This window comes from Pteropus vampyrus, unplaced genomic scaffold (genome assembly GCF_000151845.1).
Source record: "Pteropus vampyrus isolate Shadow unplaced genomic scaffold, Pvam_2.0 Scaffold106, whole genome shotgun sequence".
In the NCBI taxonomy this organism is placed as follows: Eukaryota; Metazoa; Chordata; class Mammalia; order Chiroptera; family Pteropodidae; genus Pteropus; species Pteropus vampyrus.
The window spans coordinates 1,973,963-1,987,684 of record NW_011888887.1 but is presented as its reverse complement, the minus strand read 5'-3'; the positions used below and the strand labels follow the sequence as shown (position 1 = coordinate 1,987,684).

The 13,722-nt window shown below is 38.3% G+C and overlaps 1 protein-coding gene across 2 annotated transcripts in view; it reads left to right on the top strand.

The window, feature by feature from the left end:
* The first annotated feature begins 662 nt into the window (after nt 1-662).
* The window catches only part of EFNA5 (ephrin A5), a 264,204-nt gene continuing 251,144 nt past the window's right edge, over nt 663-13,722 (top strand). The window contains exon 1 of one of the 2 annotated variants that reach the window (XM_011365147.2): nt 663-1,053. In XM_011365147.2, coding sequence (XP_011363449.1) covers nt 929-1,053 — 125 coding nt within the window. In that variant the 5' untranslated portion in view covers nt 663-928. The remainder of the gene's footprint in view (nt 1,054-13,722) is intronic. The other variant, XM_011365148.2, reaches the window with a different exon arrangement.

The window sequence follows — 13,722 nt, the reverse complement described above, 5'->3', positions numbered from 1 at the left end:
CTCTCCCGCCGCCGCCGCCGCCGCCGCAGCCCGACTCAGCCGAGAGACCTGCCGGGGGACTCGAAGAGCCAAACTTTTCTTTGAGGTTTGTGAGGCAAGACCGCTCCTCGCCAGCTTAGTTGCCGCTTAACCAGTTCCAGGACGCCGGCGGGGCTGGGTTTGTGGCTCTGGTTCTCCACCCTTCTCGGCGCACCACCCCGCACCCGCAGCACCTACGACTCCTCCGAGATTTCCAGGGATTGCCCAGTTAAGGCACAGAGGAGGCGGAGGAAAAGGGTTCTCAGACTCTCGGGGCCACAGGCGCGAAGCCCCCCATCCACACGGAGCCGTCCTCCTGCAGTTTCCCATCGGCCGCCAAAGTAACTTGGAGCGAAGCGGGGCGCAGCGCGAGGGCCCTGGGCGGCGGCGGAGCCGTGCGCAGCCCGCGGCGCCGACGCTGAGCCGGGCCCGGCGGGCCAGTGTATGTCTCCCCGCGGCCACGGCGCGCAACTCCCGGTGACTGTGCAGCGTGCGCCGCCGCCTGCCCTGACTCGCACTGCTGCCACCCGGCCCGGCTCGCACCTCCTTCTCCCGGGGTGACCCGCCTGCTGCCGCCGCCCGAGACACAGCCTTGCACCCCTTCCCCCGCCCTCGCCGCCGCCACCACACACACGCACGCTTCTCTCCATCTTGTGATTTCTTTTTTCCTTCTGAACCCTCCAGTGGGGGGTGCGAGTTTGTCTTTAGTCCCTCCACTCCACTGCCTTTTCTTCTCGCTCTCCTTCCCTTCCCCAGCTTGGTGTGTGCCTCTTTCTTTTCTCGCCCCTCTTCATTTTTATTTATTCATATTTATTTGGCTCCCGCTCTCTCGCTCTCCCCTTCCCTCCCTCTGGGTCCCTGCTCTCTCCCCGGAGTGGCGCGTCCCGGGCTCCGCCGCTGGACAGGCGTGATGTTGCACGTGGAGATGTTGACGCTGATGTTTCTGGTGCTCTGGATGTGTGTGTTCAGCCAGGACCCGGGTTCCAAGGCCGTCGCCGACCGCTACGCCGTCTACTGGAACAGCAGCAACCCCAGGTAAGGCAATAGGGGGCGAAGAGCCGGGGCTACCCGGGCCCCGGGCCCTGCGGAAGGAACGGCAGCGCGGACTAGTGCTCACCCGCCGCAGGCAGCGCGCACCCTCGGAGCCTGCGTCGCCCAGGCGGTGATGGCTTTCGAGGCGCCCGCGGGAAGCGCTCCCATCGCGACCCTCTTTGTTAAGCCACCACAGAGAGCCTGGGCGCCCGGTGAGTCCCCAAGTCGGCCTAGACCGCCTGCCTCTGCAGAGATCGAGGAAACTCGGAAAAGGCGGGAGCCGGGGAGTCGAGACTGCACTGCTCCCCGGCTGGGGCAGGCTGGCCAGCATCCCGATACCCGCGCAGGGCTTGGGCACGAGGAGCCCCGGGTGCGCACCGCCAGGAGCTCTTGCTTGCAGCGTGAGTGCGCAGGGACTGCAAAGAGAACCCGCCAAACACCCTCAAAGTTGTTTTTTTTTTTTTTTTTAATTTTTTTCCTTCCCTTTTCTCGGTGCGCTCAGAGAGCGCACGGGCTGGGGGGAAGTGAGGGGGGCTGGGAAGCGGAAGCTTTAGGTTATTATTTTCCTCTTTAACTGCGAGGAAATCATCCGGCCCTTGAGTCAGTCTGGACCCGGCGTGCTTGGCAATGGAGAAGATTCTCCCACCTCCTCTACTCCCGGGTGGGCTCAAGGTGCCAGAAAGTTTGATCTAATGTTGGGTTACGTCATGTGTGCGGAGCAAGCTGCTGGATTTGGCCGAGCCGGGAGGTGGGAGCCCTTGGTCCATGGTCTGGCGGTTTGCAGCCGGAGGAACACGCGCGGTTACCTGGAACCGTTTTGCGGCGGTTCCCAAAGCCCGCCGTGTACGCGGAAGGCTGGTGGTGGGCATCCGGGGCCACCTAGCCTGCCGCTGGACCCTGGCCACCCACAGATGTCCCCTGGGCCCCGAAAGTGGGGTTGGAATGGAGGTTGTCCTGAGTGGGGGCAGACACCTCCCGATCCGGAACAGCTCCGAGCCCTACTTTCTCTCGATCCTGTGGACAGCGGTCGGCTCCTTTGGCCCCAAATTGCGCTGCCTCTCTGGACCGAGGCCACCTTCCAGCTGTGGACTGGTCTTGGTGCCCGCCCAGGAGGGAGATAGCATCGATTATGCCTCAAATCTCAGGTTTTCCCCTGGGCTGGAGTGGAAGTTGGGAAGAGAGAGGCGGAAGGCCGAGAAGAGAGTTTGAGGTTGCTGCGCGCCCAGCGCGCCTGGGAAGAGGGTCGGGAGGGCGCTTCCAGTGCTTCCTACCTACCCGTGGCCCTCTCCGCGCTTCTCTCGCCTTCTTTAGTTTTGCAGGCTTGTGAGGGATTCCCTACTTGAGGTGATGTCAGCTCAGGTGAAGATGGGCAGATTTCCCCACAAGCGGTCCACCGGTTGCCGAAAGGAGAAAGAGTCCCACCCCACCCCCGCCCTGCTGCCCAAGGAAAGATAGTCACATCCAGATAGCCCAAGTCCTAATTGCATCGCCTGGCAGAAGTGGAGACATCCCTGAAAGTTTGGTTTAAAAAAAAGTCTCGTGAAGGTGGGTGGTGGGATGGGAAGCTATTTCTTCTTTGACATGCCACTTACCACTATTAGAAAAAGAAAGAGAAGCCATCCTGCCAGAGGAAATGCCTTTTATTAAAGCTGACAAGACAAATAGAGCAAGCTTTCCAGTCGTGATGGTGTTAAAAGCAAGGCTCATTATGTTGGTTGGTTTTATTCCCCTTTGGCCTTTATTAGACAGCGTATAGGGAATGGAGAAATTTATATTTCTAAATTTTAGCGCCTTATTAAGTAAAAGAAGGGTGAAATTAGTTGAATTTGGGACCTTTGGCTCTTGTTCGTCTTTTCTTTCCCACTCCAAACTTCACAGTGTGATCTTTTTCTCATGGTATTAATTTATTTGGATACTTGGGTGTTGCAGTCATCCTGGGTTAAAACAGAAAGAATCAGCAACACCCCACTCTACCCTGTCTTCTTAACCTGTCAAGCTAGTCTGAGTTAGTTTGAGGACATTTTATCTTAGGTTATCTGTTTTATGCTTTTGATACTGTTGTTTGGTTTGAGATTAGTACATTGATTTTTGTCACAGGTCATGTTTTTTAATAGATATGCCCTGCCTGCAGAAAACTTGTCTGCTCAGGATGTCATGGCAGCTTTGAACCTGCCCAAAGTTAATCTGTAGAATTTTAAAATACCAAGAGTATTCTTAAGTCAGTATTCTAAGATGAGATTTGTGGAAATACCTTTCTATTTGATCATTATTAGTTTGATAATGTTCAAATGAAAAAAATGATGTCCCTCTCCGTCCCAAGAGATTTAGCCCTAACTTTAGTATTCTTAGGGGTTTATGGATTCATGTATCTTCCTGTGTTATTACACTGAAACTTTTAAAAAGTAATATTTTAATAGCAGGTACTGGGAAGCAGATTTATCTCTGAAATTTAGGGTGAGGTGGTACTTTTTTATGCATTGAGGAAAGTCAGCTTGGATGTAGTTTAAAAGGAGACAAATGGAAAATAATTTAGAAATAAATAGAAGTAGTTTATATTACAAAAGAATTATTTTAGAAAATTTACACAGGTTTACTATATTTTACAAATTCAGTGTTTTACATTTCCTTTTTATCTTGTAAGATAATCTAGCCATGACTTTTTGTTTTACATAAATACTATCTTTTAAGATTTTGCTAAACTAATAATATAATCAGAAGACGTCAATCTTTTTAAAAAATGGAAAACATTAATTGCAACTTAAATAGATTTTAAGATTTTTTCTTTTAGAAGTAAAGTTCAGTGGACACATTAAGCTACTCATGATACTGTGTAAGATGAAGTAAATATATTTTAGCTTATATTAATGGACTTCAATTTAAAATTATGTTTAGATAAGATTAGAACTAAGTATTACATCTTAATCATAGGGTTTAAATATCTTACATTGTAACATTTAGTAGTCATTGGAGTTTATCTTCTACATTGAGTTTCATTACTAACTCCATTGATACCGTAAGCATCCATTGATCTAGGTTCACAGACGAAAAAAATATTAAACTTATTTGCTGTCAGATAGTTTTACTGTTAGAATCTGTCTTCCCAGGTATTAACTTCTGGGAAGTGGATGTTCAATTTGCAAATGCTGATAACTTTTTAGTTGCCAGTATTTAGTAGGCTGTGGGCCAAACTGATTTGTGTTGAAATGGCACATATCTCTGAAATAGCAACTGAGAACTATCAACCTGAATAGGAAAATATGATAACATTTGCCTGAATGCATTTTCCATATTTTAAACATTTGAAAATCTATTGAGTTTCACCAAAGTAGTGAGAGTAATAGAACGATCCTTTTAATGTTATGCTGAATTCTGAACCGGCATGTTACTAAGTAACTTTAAGTAATGAAAATCCCAATCAAGGAGAATATAACTGTTTGTCCTTAATTTAAGAATGTAAAAAGCTTTCAATATCTTTTAAAAAGACTTTCAGTAATAAAACTATTTACATTCTCCCTTAGTAGCTACTCTTATAAAGATACAGATGACTCAGTATTAAGAACACACCACTTAATCTGGTGTGCTATTAATGGTTTGGTGCTTCCAGTGAAAATATTCTTTTATACACTGTGCATATATTGAAAAGTTCTTGTATTCTTTTGACCAGTTGTCAGAATGATGCTAGGATAATTAAAGATGTCTCTTACTGGTTGGCATTAATGGATGGAATAGTTGCAATATAACCAGCATACTTTAAGAATACTGATTCTCCTCAGTGCTTTGCTTCTGTTAAGGTTTGAGTATCACCAATTTAAAATGTTATTCTCTTACAGGAAAACATACCTCCGTAATTCATCCGAGATGTGCTAAATTTTAACCTAATCATGTTTTCTTTGGACGTTTTCAATTCTTGTAGGGACTTGTAAATTAAATATTTTGTATTAGAGTAGCAGGTAATTGACACCACTTAGTTTTGTTAACATGTAATCTTGGAGTTGTGAAAGTGATGTGAATTCTAGGTCAACACTCCCAAATCCTTCTGGCAGTGTAGGTTATATATGTGTGACTGAGTAGATAGAAGTAATTTTTTCCTAATCTCAGCCCCTGAGTATTTTTCTTCTTTCAAAAACCACTTTTTCATTTTAAAAAATCTGACCCATCTGTTTTTTAACATCTATATAGCAAGTATAACAGCACTGTGCATTGTCTACTGACAAATGAAATCAGTTTGGTTGAAATCTAAGAATTTGTTTTGAGGAAAGATGGAAAGTTGATCTCGGTTTAGAATGAATTTTATCACCAGACTTGTAAAGGAGTAACTTTATTTTTGAAATTTTCAGGGTTTAAATAATATTTTTATGTCAGAAATAAAAGTCCTTCAAGTAAAAGGCATTATTTAGAATCTTTTAACTTTATTAACTATGAGCCTCAATGTAATATCAGTTTATTAGATGTAATGGGGTAATTTTATTATTTTGGTATTTATATCAGAATTTGTGTAAACATCTGGATAAAAATAAAACTGTATGACCGAGATTTATATTTCATGTTTTTACCCTTATCCATTTATAGGAGACCTGAAGTGAATCCCTTTCTCCCACTTTTTTTATCTAAAAATTTATAAAAGAGAAGTATGCTTCTTGTTTTTGGCCAGTTTTCTGTAGAAATTTGAAAAGCAAGTTAGCTAGTTAAATATTATGTTCCATCCGTTTCATTCATTATATTACTTATTCATAATAAGCTATCAGCAATAGTTAACTGTCTTTAGGTGACTGGAGCATCAGTGCTGTTTGAGACACACTTATCTATATAGTCTAATTCACATTTCTAGTATGAAACCAAAGTTAATAAACTCCTTGTGATTAAAAGAATCAGAGAGAGCCTTCAGTAGTTCATTACCCCTGTTAGTTGATTTTAGTGGTATTAACTAAACCATTGGCTCACTGAATGAATATCTTGTTGCCATGTGTGTTCTGGCTGATAATCAATAGCCTTAGAGGCTTCCATCTTTGAATGCTGAGAATAAGGTTTGGAAGGAGCACTTAGTTATTTGGGGGCAAATTAACCTTGTGAATTTCTTGCCATTTAATCTTGCGAGATGCCTTCTGAACAGGGATTTCATTGCATTCTGTCCACTGGCCTGATTTCCTGTTGGATAGGGACAGATAAAGATGAACGCCTCCTTTTCTTCCCTGTTGCTATGTACCAAGCAAGCTACCAGCTTCATGCTGGGCCAAGAAAATGAATGAATATAATTAGTCCTTCAGGAGTCTTGATCTTTGCAAGCTTAGGAGAAGTATATGCCAAAAGAATGTGCCTTTGAGAAAGAAAATATTGAAACATAAAATGAATAAAACTTAAGAAAATGTTAAGAATTTTACACATTGGTAGTGTTTGGTGTTACATAATGGTATTTTTTTTTTTTTTCACAGTATAAGTCATTTGCTTAATAGTTTTTCAAAAAGATGACACTCAACTCTCTTCATTTCTGTGTTTGTTTTGGATGACTCCCAGTAGAGCAATGAGGATTTAAAAAGCTGTGATATTTTATTTTAAGTAATAAACCAATCTGTGTTAACCAATTACATATTATCGACTTTCTTTTCAGAAACAGAAACTGTTAAAATAGCAGTTTGATTAGAATGTTCATGTTGAAAAAGAAGCCTTTACGTCCCTAAGTACAGTGAGGAAGGCCCTGATCACTTACCCAAGATAGTTAGGATCAATCTTTGGAACTGAGAAACATTGCCTTTTGATCATTTGTGATGGATAACACCTTCATATTCAGGTATAAAAACCTCAAAGAGGAGGATAAGAAATGAGATATTAATACTCACTCTTAGTAATTTGTCTTACAATGGTGGTCTTAGACAGCTAAACATCAATAAATTACTGTCTCTTTTAAGGGCCTGATTTATATTAGATTTATATTTTCGTTTACTTCTCAACCTGTATCCTGAGTTGTTTTGGAGAAAAGTTTCTTGTGATTAATTTGAACTTCCAGTGTTTTTGAATGGGATATTACTCACTACCAGATCTGTTTTCTCTTAAATTTGTCTACATTTATATTTTCAAAATTTAGTCAGTCGTAACTAAGGCAGCACAATGACATAGAAGTACTTAGTTTAAAATTAAAAAGTAATAACGGAAGTTTTTCTGTACCATAGGTGTTATACATAGTTCTCACTATAAACGAAAAATGTTCCTTATATCTTAGTATTCTTGATAATCTGTATTCCTTATTGTACTTCAAAAGATTTATTGTAAATTGCTGATATCTCTGCACTATTTTCTAATCTGAAATGTGTGTGGATGTAAACTCTTGATTTTGAGGCTTTTTAATATAGTTTTCAAACAGTAAGTCATAAATTTCAGTAAAAACATTTTAAAATATGAAAACTTCTAGTGAAAGTTAGCTAGTTGCTGAAAGACAGTAGTATACCACAGTGATGGTTAACTCAGCTTTCATTCAGGTAGAATTCTATCATTTTCAATAAAGAAAAATAAACCTTTGTCATCTTTAGAAACATCCTTCATATAATTGACAGTTGACAGCTTGAAGAAAATGTTACTGTCAGGTCTTATTTTCCACTCAAGTGAGAAATAAAAATAGTTTTGAGTGATTTAAGAAAATCTACTTAAACATTATTTCAAAATATAGGAAATATTTTTTAATTTTTACATATATATCATAGAATTAATCTGCCATTTGATTCAGGGGAGGTCAGCAAAGTGCAATTCAAAAAGACATTTTCTAACAGTTAAGTTCCTAGGGTGTTTAACTTAAAAAAACAAATACAGTTGATGTATTTATAACAGGATATCACTGGATATTTATGATAAGATTCTTTAAGAGAGATAAGATATTAATAATATTTATGTTATTACTTATTAAGTGACCTGATTTCCATGACTGACCATCATGATTCTGGTATGAAGTATAAATAGGAATTTTGGTCATGTGATATCTCTCTATATATGTGTTGGATGATCAAGTTATTGGCACACAAAGATTAGACCTTTTTAAAAAATTGCTTTGCTATTAATAATTTTAACTGCACAGTGTAATCCATAGTTTCTTTGTGGAAGTACATGAATACATACTTGGAGATTAGGAAAAACATATGACTAAATTTGTTTTCTAATTTAGAAAAGCTAGGTTTTTAGCTTTCAGTTAATTCAGCATTTTTATTTTTTTTTTTTCCATAGAAGCAGCCATCTTGTTTTAAGGCCAATTTTATTTCTTTCATGACAATGGTCCGGAAATGAATATGGACGAAAGAAAAGGACTAAACCACTTTATAATCGTTTTGTCAAGGCTCCACATTTAAAGTTCTGACTTAAGAGTTATTTATGGGCTCATTAAAATGCTATCTTCTGTATTTAGTTGACAAAATAGAATCTTTTAACTTAGTGATAATATATTTTAAACCCAGGCATGTTATATTTTAATTTTAAATATTGGGCTGTACCATGTTTACATGTATAGTTTTTTCTTGAAGTTTATATCTTATTGTTAATTTCAAAGTAATATATTGATAGCACCTATTATCAACACCCAAATCTTGATTTCCTTTTTCTGACTGCATGCAGTAGTCCTTTTTATTTGTTGATTGATATTTTATTTTTTTCCTAATTGCTTAGCGGTACCAGGAATCTTTCTTCAGTAAAAGGTATTGAAGAAGATGTAGGCACCTCTAAAAAAGATGCTTTTGGGGTGCTTTAAGAAGCATTTTATGAAGTCGGAGCCTTTTTGTCCCTTAAATATAGGTTCTTGCTATTTCATTACCAAACCGTTCTTGGGAGTCCTTATAAAAATTTTTTTGGAAGTAAATTCATATTTGTTATCAAAAATTATGAGAGTATATCAACTCTGCTATATTTTCAACATGTTTTGCATTTTTTGATACACTTGGAAGAACATGTGGCCTCGTAAACTTTACCCAAAATGTATACCACGCTTCTTGCTACTGCATCTGTTTGATGACGTCTGGGAACACTATTCCCACATACTGTAGTAAAAGCAAAACTTCCTTAGGATTAATTTCAACATAACCTGACTCAGTCAGTCTGATTAAAGTGGGCACAGACCGAATACTACTTATGCTACAGATTGCTTAAGTTCATTAGAAGTAAGATTTTTGGTGGTCGTAGATACAGGGTAAAAGGCGATAGATAAAATAAATATTTTAAGAACAGATATACATCTCTTGGACTCCTTATTAAAGTCCAGATGTGAGTTGACAGTTTTTGTACTGAAAAGCTTTCCTCTGATATCCATCATCCATTTTTCTTTGGCTGGAGAAGACTGAAATAACTGAGTGTTCAAAGTGACCTTTTTGTTTTCAAGGAACTAACAAATCCTTTTGTTTTTTCTTGCTGTAGCTAAATTGGTAGTGTGTCCATTCTAAGTTTTATTAATGACATTTATGTATGTAAAAATTGTAGTTAACAATGAGTTCTTGCTGCTTACCATGAAAATACGGATTATAAAGGTAAATGAAAGTATTTTCTCATACGAAAAATGCAGTTTTGTGGTTGGAATAAATCAAATCATAGCTTATTTTGATTGGATAATTATAGTGCAAACTGTTATCTAGGTTTTGATGTTATGGATGTGCTCCTTGATGTTTCATGTTCCATAGACCCCAGTAGGGTGTATGACTTTGTCATATTTACTGAACTTTAATAATGTATAGGGGACTTAACCTTTTGGTTAATTTTTATTTAATTTTATGGAGATATTTAATTTTATGGAGACAAATGGGAATGGGGAAAAAAGAAATAATTCTAAATATGAGGAAACGATCCTTTGTGTTTAAAATTAGGTTAAACAAAGTGGGAGCAAATGAGCCTAGTTCCCTTTCTATTGTTTCAGGGCAAGAATATACAGACAGATGTTGGAATGTGGGAGCTGTGACCTCTGACCCACACAGCATGGCTACTGCCATGGCACACAAGTGTCCTGAGCCACCATCATAGTAGATGCTTTTTTGAAGTGACTGACACTTTGAGATGGAGAACCAAAAACTGATTCTGTAGCTATCTGCAATTCTCTGAAGTATCAATTTTTTTAGCTTCAATTTTAGGTTCCTCACCTTACCTTTTATGAAAAATGTTTTTTGTTTGGCTCAGAAAGAGCTTTTGTGACTTCTGGATGAGTTCTGTATCCCTGTAGTCAGAATTAATCTTTGCCTCCCAATAAATTTTTTCATCGGGTTGGAAATAATGGAAGATGTTCAGATGTATGGTTCTGGAGCACCGAAACATTTGCTTTATTAAGCTAATCTATATCTATCTGTGTGTCTGTCTGTATGTCTATCATCTATCTATATCTATATCTAGACTATATTAATATATATAGATAGATATTAATATAAATATAGATAGGTATATTTTAAAGACAGATGAAAGGCCTTTTAGTCTCTGCTCTGCAATCTTGCCAGTAACCCCTGGGTTCAGATAGACCATTAATGTTTTAGATACTGTGGCATTCAGTGCTTTCTTCATATATTTGTTTACTATTACTGCTTCAGTAAACTTTTATGCCTATTTCAGTAGTTTTCTGGCAGGGGCTTTATTTATTAAAATTTAGTGACCCAGCACTAAGAGGGGTACAGTTCAAATAGTCGTGCTTCTGACAGGGTTTTGTGTCAAACTAGAGAAAATAATAGGGAAATGAAAGCTGCCAAAATGTGTCTCCCAATTACTAATTAATCAGGCGAGAAAGGACCTCAGTGACAGATCTGATGTCCGCCATGACAGCAACTCAGGGAATGCTTTATTTTAAATACTGTATAAAACAAATTAAAGTAAGCCTCAAGGAATGTAGCACCCAGATATTTGATATCACAAGTGCTACTTTTTTAAAGTCTGTGTAAAGCAAAGTAAAAAATGAATTGAAACTGCATCTTTGTACTCTTTACTGATAGTATCAAAGCATAAAGCTTTTCTACGTATTTCTCTTATTAATAAGCCATACCTGTGTTCTTATTAATATCTTAATACAGATATGATAGTATTCTTGGTTTTAGTTGATGTAACCTTGTATACATACTTTTATTGTCGATAGAGACACGAGGAAAATTTTAAAAAATGTTCTATCATATGCCTGTCCTCAGTATTTTGAGCATTATTGTAATTGAAGAACAAAACTCTTCTCCTCACCCCCCTGCCAGAGGTTCTAGTCTTTTCTGGCAATGTTTCCACTATGGTTGCTGGACCCATAATTAAATGCCTGTTATTAGGGTATTTTTTCCATTGCATTTACAACATATAAAGGAAAGGGTGTTATATGGAACTATAGCAATAGCTATCAGGGGAACAATGAAAACTAATTACACACTCTGCTATCACCATTGTCAACTATACTCTTGGGAAAACAACAAAATGACAGTGTGTGTGTGTGGGGGGGGGTGGTGTATACGTATACAAGATAGCCAATTGAAAAATATATATGTATATGGTCACACATTTCTGAAGGCTTAAACTCTGGGTTCCCTGAAGCAAAAAATAAGTATAAGGGACACTCTAATTCAGTTAATTAAAAAAAAAAAAGCAGTTTTTTATTATGGAGGGAGGAGGACCCTATTTTAGTACCATTCCTGTGTCATATGGACTGAGACAATCAGCAACATTTATGACTGGATGTCTCATTATAGTGAGTATTATTTTGGAATGGTCTTGTCATTGGTACATCAATGCTATTAATATATCTGATTATTTCTTATAATTACCTCTTTTATAAATTATTTCTTCACTTAGCTCTAGATTTTTGTGTCGATATTTGGCTATTTGAGGACTAATCACAGTTCGTTTATTATGCAAATCTCTCTATCATTATCTTTCTCTTTTGATGACTTTGGCTGCTTCACTGTCTTTGGGTCTGTCTGTTGGTAGGTGGATTTGAGAAAGAAAATAAAACTAAAAAATGACTTTTCTGAAACTTTTAGCAGCTTTGGTATGAGATTTGGTAAGAAAAAAATTTGAGGCTATTGAATAACGAGGTTTTAGAATCAATTTTGGATTTCAATCATCCATGCCATTTCTGTTCTCTGGTACCACATAGAATCAGGACTTGGCCCTATATAATGTTTTCCATTACTATTTTGATTCCTTGGGTGAATTCTCTTTGCTATATTTAAAACCGAAACCAAGTGGGTGAATTCAGGAATTATATATTGATTTTAACTTATTTTTCCCAAAACTTTCACATCAAAGCAATAATATAGCTAATGTCTATAACAGTAATAATACATTGCTGTATTGAATATCTAAAAGTTACAATTGATAATATATTGGGAGGCCTACAGCAGATTCAGAGATGAATAAGAGAGCATCTGTACCCTTAAGGAACTTGCAGTTTTGTGCAGATTAAGTTTATGTGTTTAATCACAGTAAGGAGTAAAAAAATGCTGTAAGAAATCTTCATGTGTGGATTTATTCAGCAGATATTTATCAAGTATCCACTGTAAGCCCCGTATTGTTCTTAATACTGGAGACGTCTCAGTGAACAGTATAAACAACATCCCTGCCATCATGGAGCATTCTAGATCACTGTTTCTCACACTCTAATGTGTACACAAATTCTCCAAGGGGTTCTTGTTGAAATACAGATTTTAATTTCATAGATCTGGGCCTGGGCCCCGACATTCTGCATTTCTAACCAGCTCACAGGCAGTGCTGATGCCGTGGGGTAGCGACCCACAGAGTGAGCAGCAAGGTTCTAGGTAAGTCAGTGGGAGAGAGAGTCCTCTGGCTCCTCATCAAGGACTCTTGGTTGTATTTGCCCTGAACTTTCTGTATAGTTCTACAATTTCTAAAGTGGCTTAGTATTCGCATGACCGAAAGTAATTTATCTTAAGGCCCAGTAGTCTTCATTTCTAGGCACTTTTCTCCAGATCTCAACCAAATAAAATAGATTTTTTTTTTTTACATTGAGGTTCATGCATCATTAAAATACACCACTAACAAAAGTAGTAGTCTAGGGATTTTGTTGTGAGTCAGGGAGGATTTATGACAATAAACGTCCAAGGATATTTATTTGCAAACCCTCCGCAGATGTTTTTTTATGTGGCAATGCCAGAATTACACCTCAGAAACAGATTTTTAACACTTTCCAATTTAAATCCAGATGGTTAAATGAACCCCAAATGTTCATTTTACATTCAGCATAGGAGATGACTAACAGTTTCTGTGCTCCCACTGCCTGAGTTTCTTGTGGGTGGCTTTCAGGAGCCTACGCTTCCAATGGAGTTATAAAAAACTTGGGGGAAAAATACCTTCCTCCTCTAAAATTCTGATTCTAGTGTCCTTAGTGAGAAATCTTTGTTTTTCTAGAGTCTAGGTAGTATAAAGTCTTTATGCTTCTGCTTTTTTTTTTTTTTTTTTACAGCACATCTATCATTTGCTTTTGCAAAACAAATATTATGTAATTCTTGTATTAATTAGAATGGAACTAGTTAAATTCAGTTACTCTGCTTGTTCGCTTTTGGTTGTTGTATGTCACTTTGTGTGTATAAATATATTACTAATCTCCTAAGTGAACTTTAAAGTCTGTGAAAGCATCAATAAGTAGACTTACTTAACCAATATACTTCTATGAAATGATTATAAAAAAGGAAGATGGAAGTATTTGTACTGTAAATCAGCTATATTTTTATGAAAACAAACAAA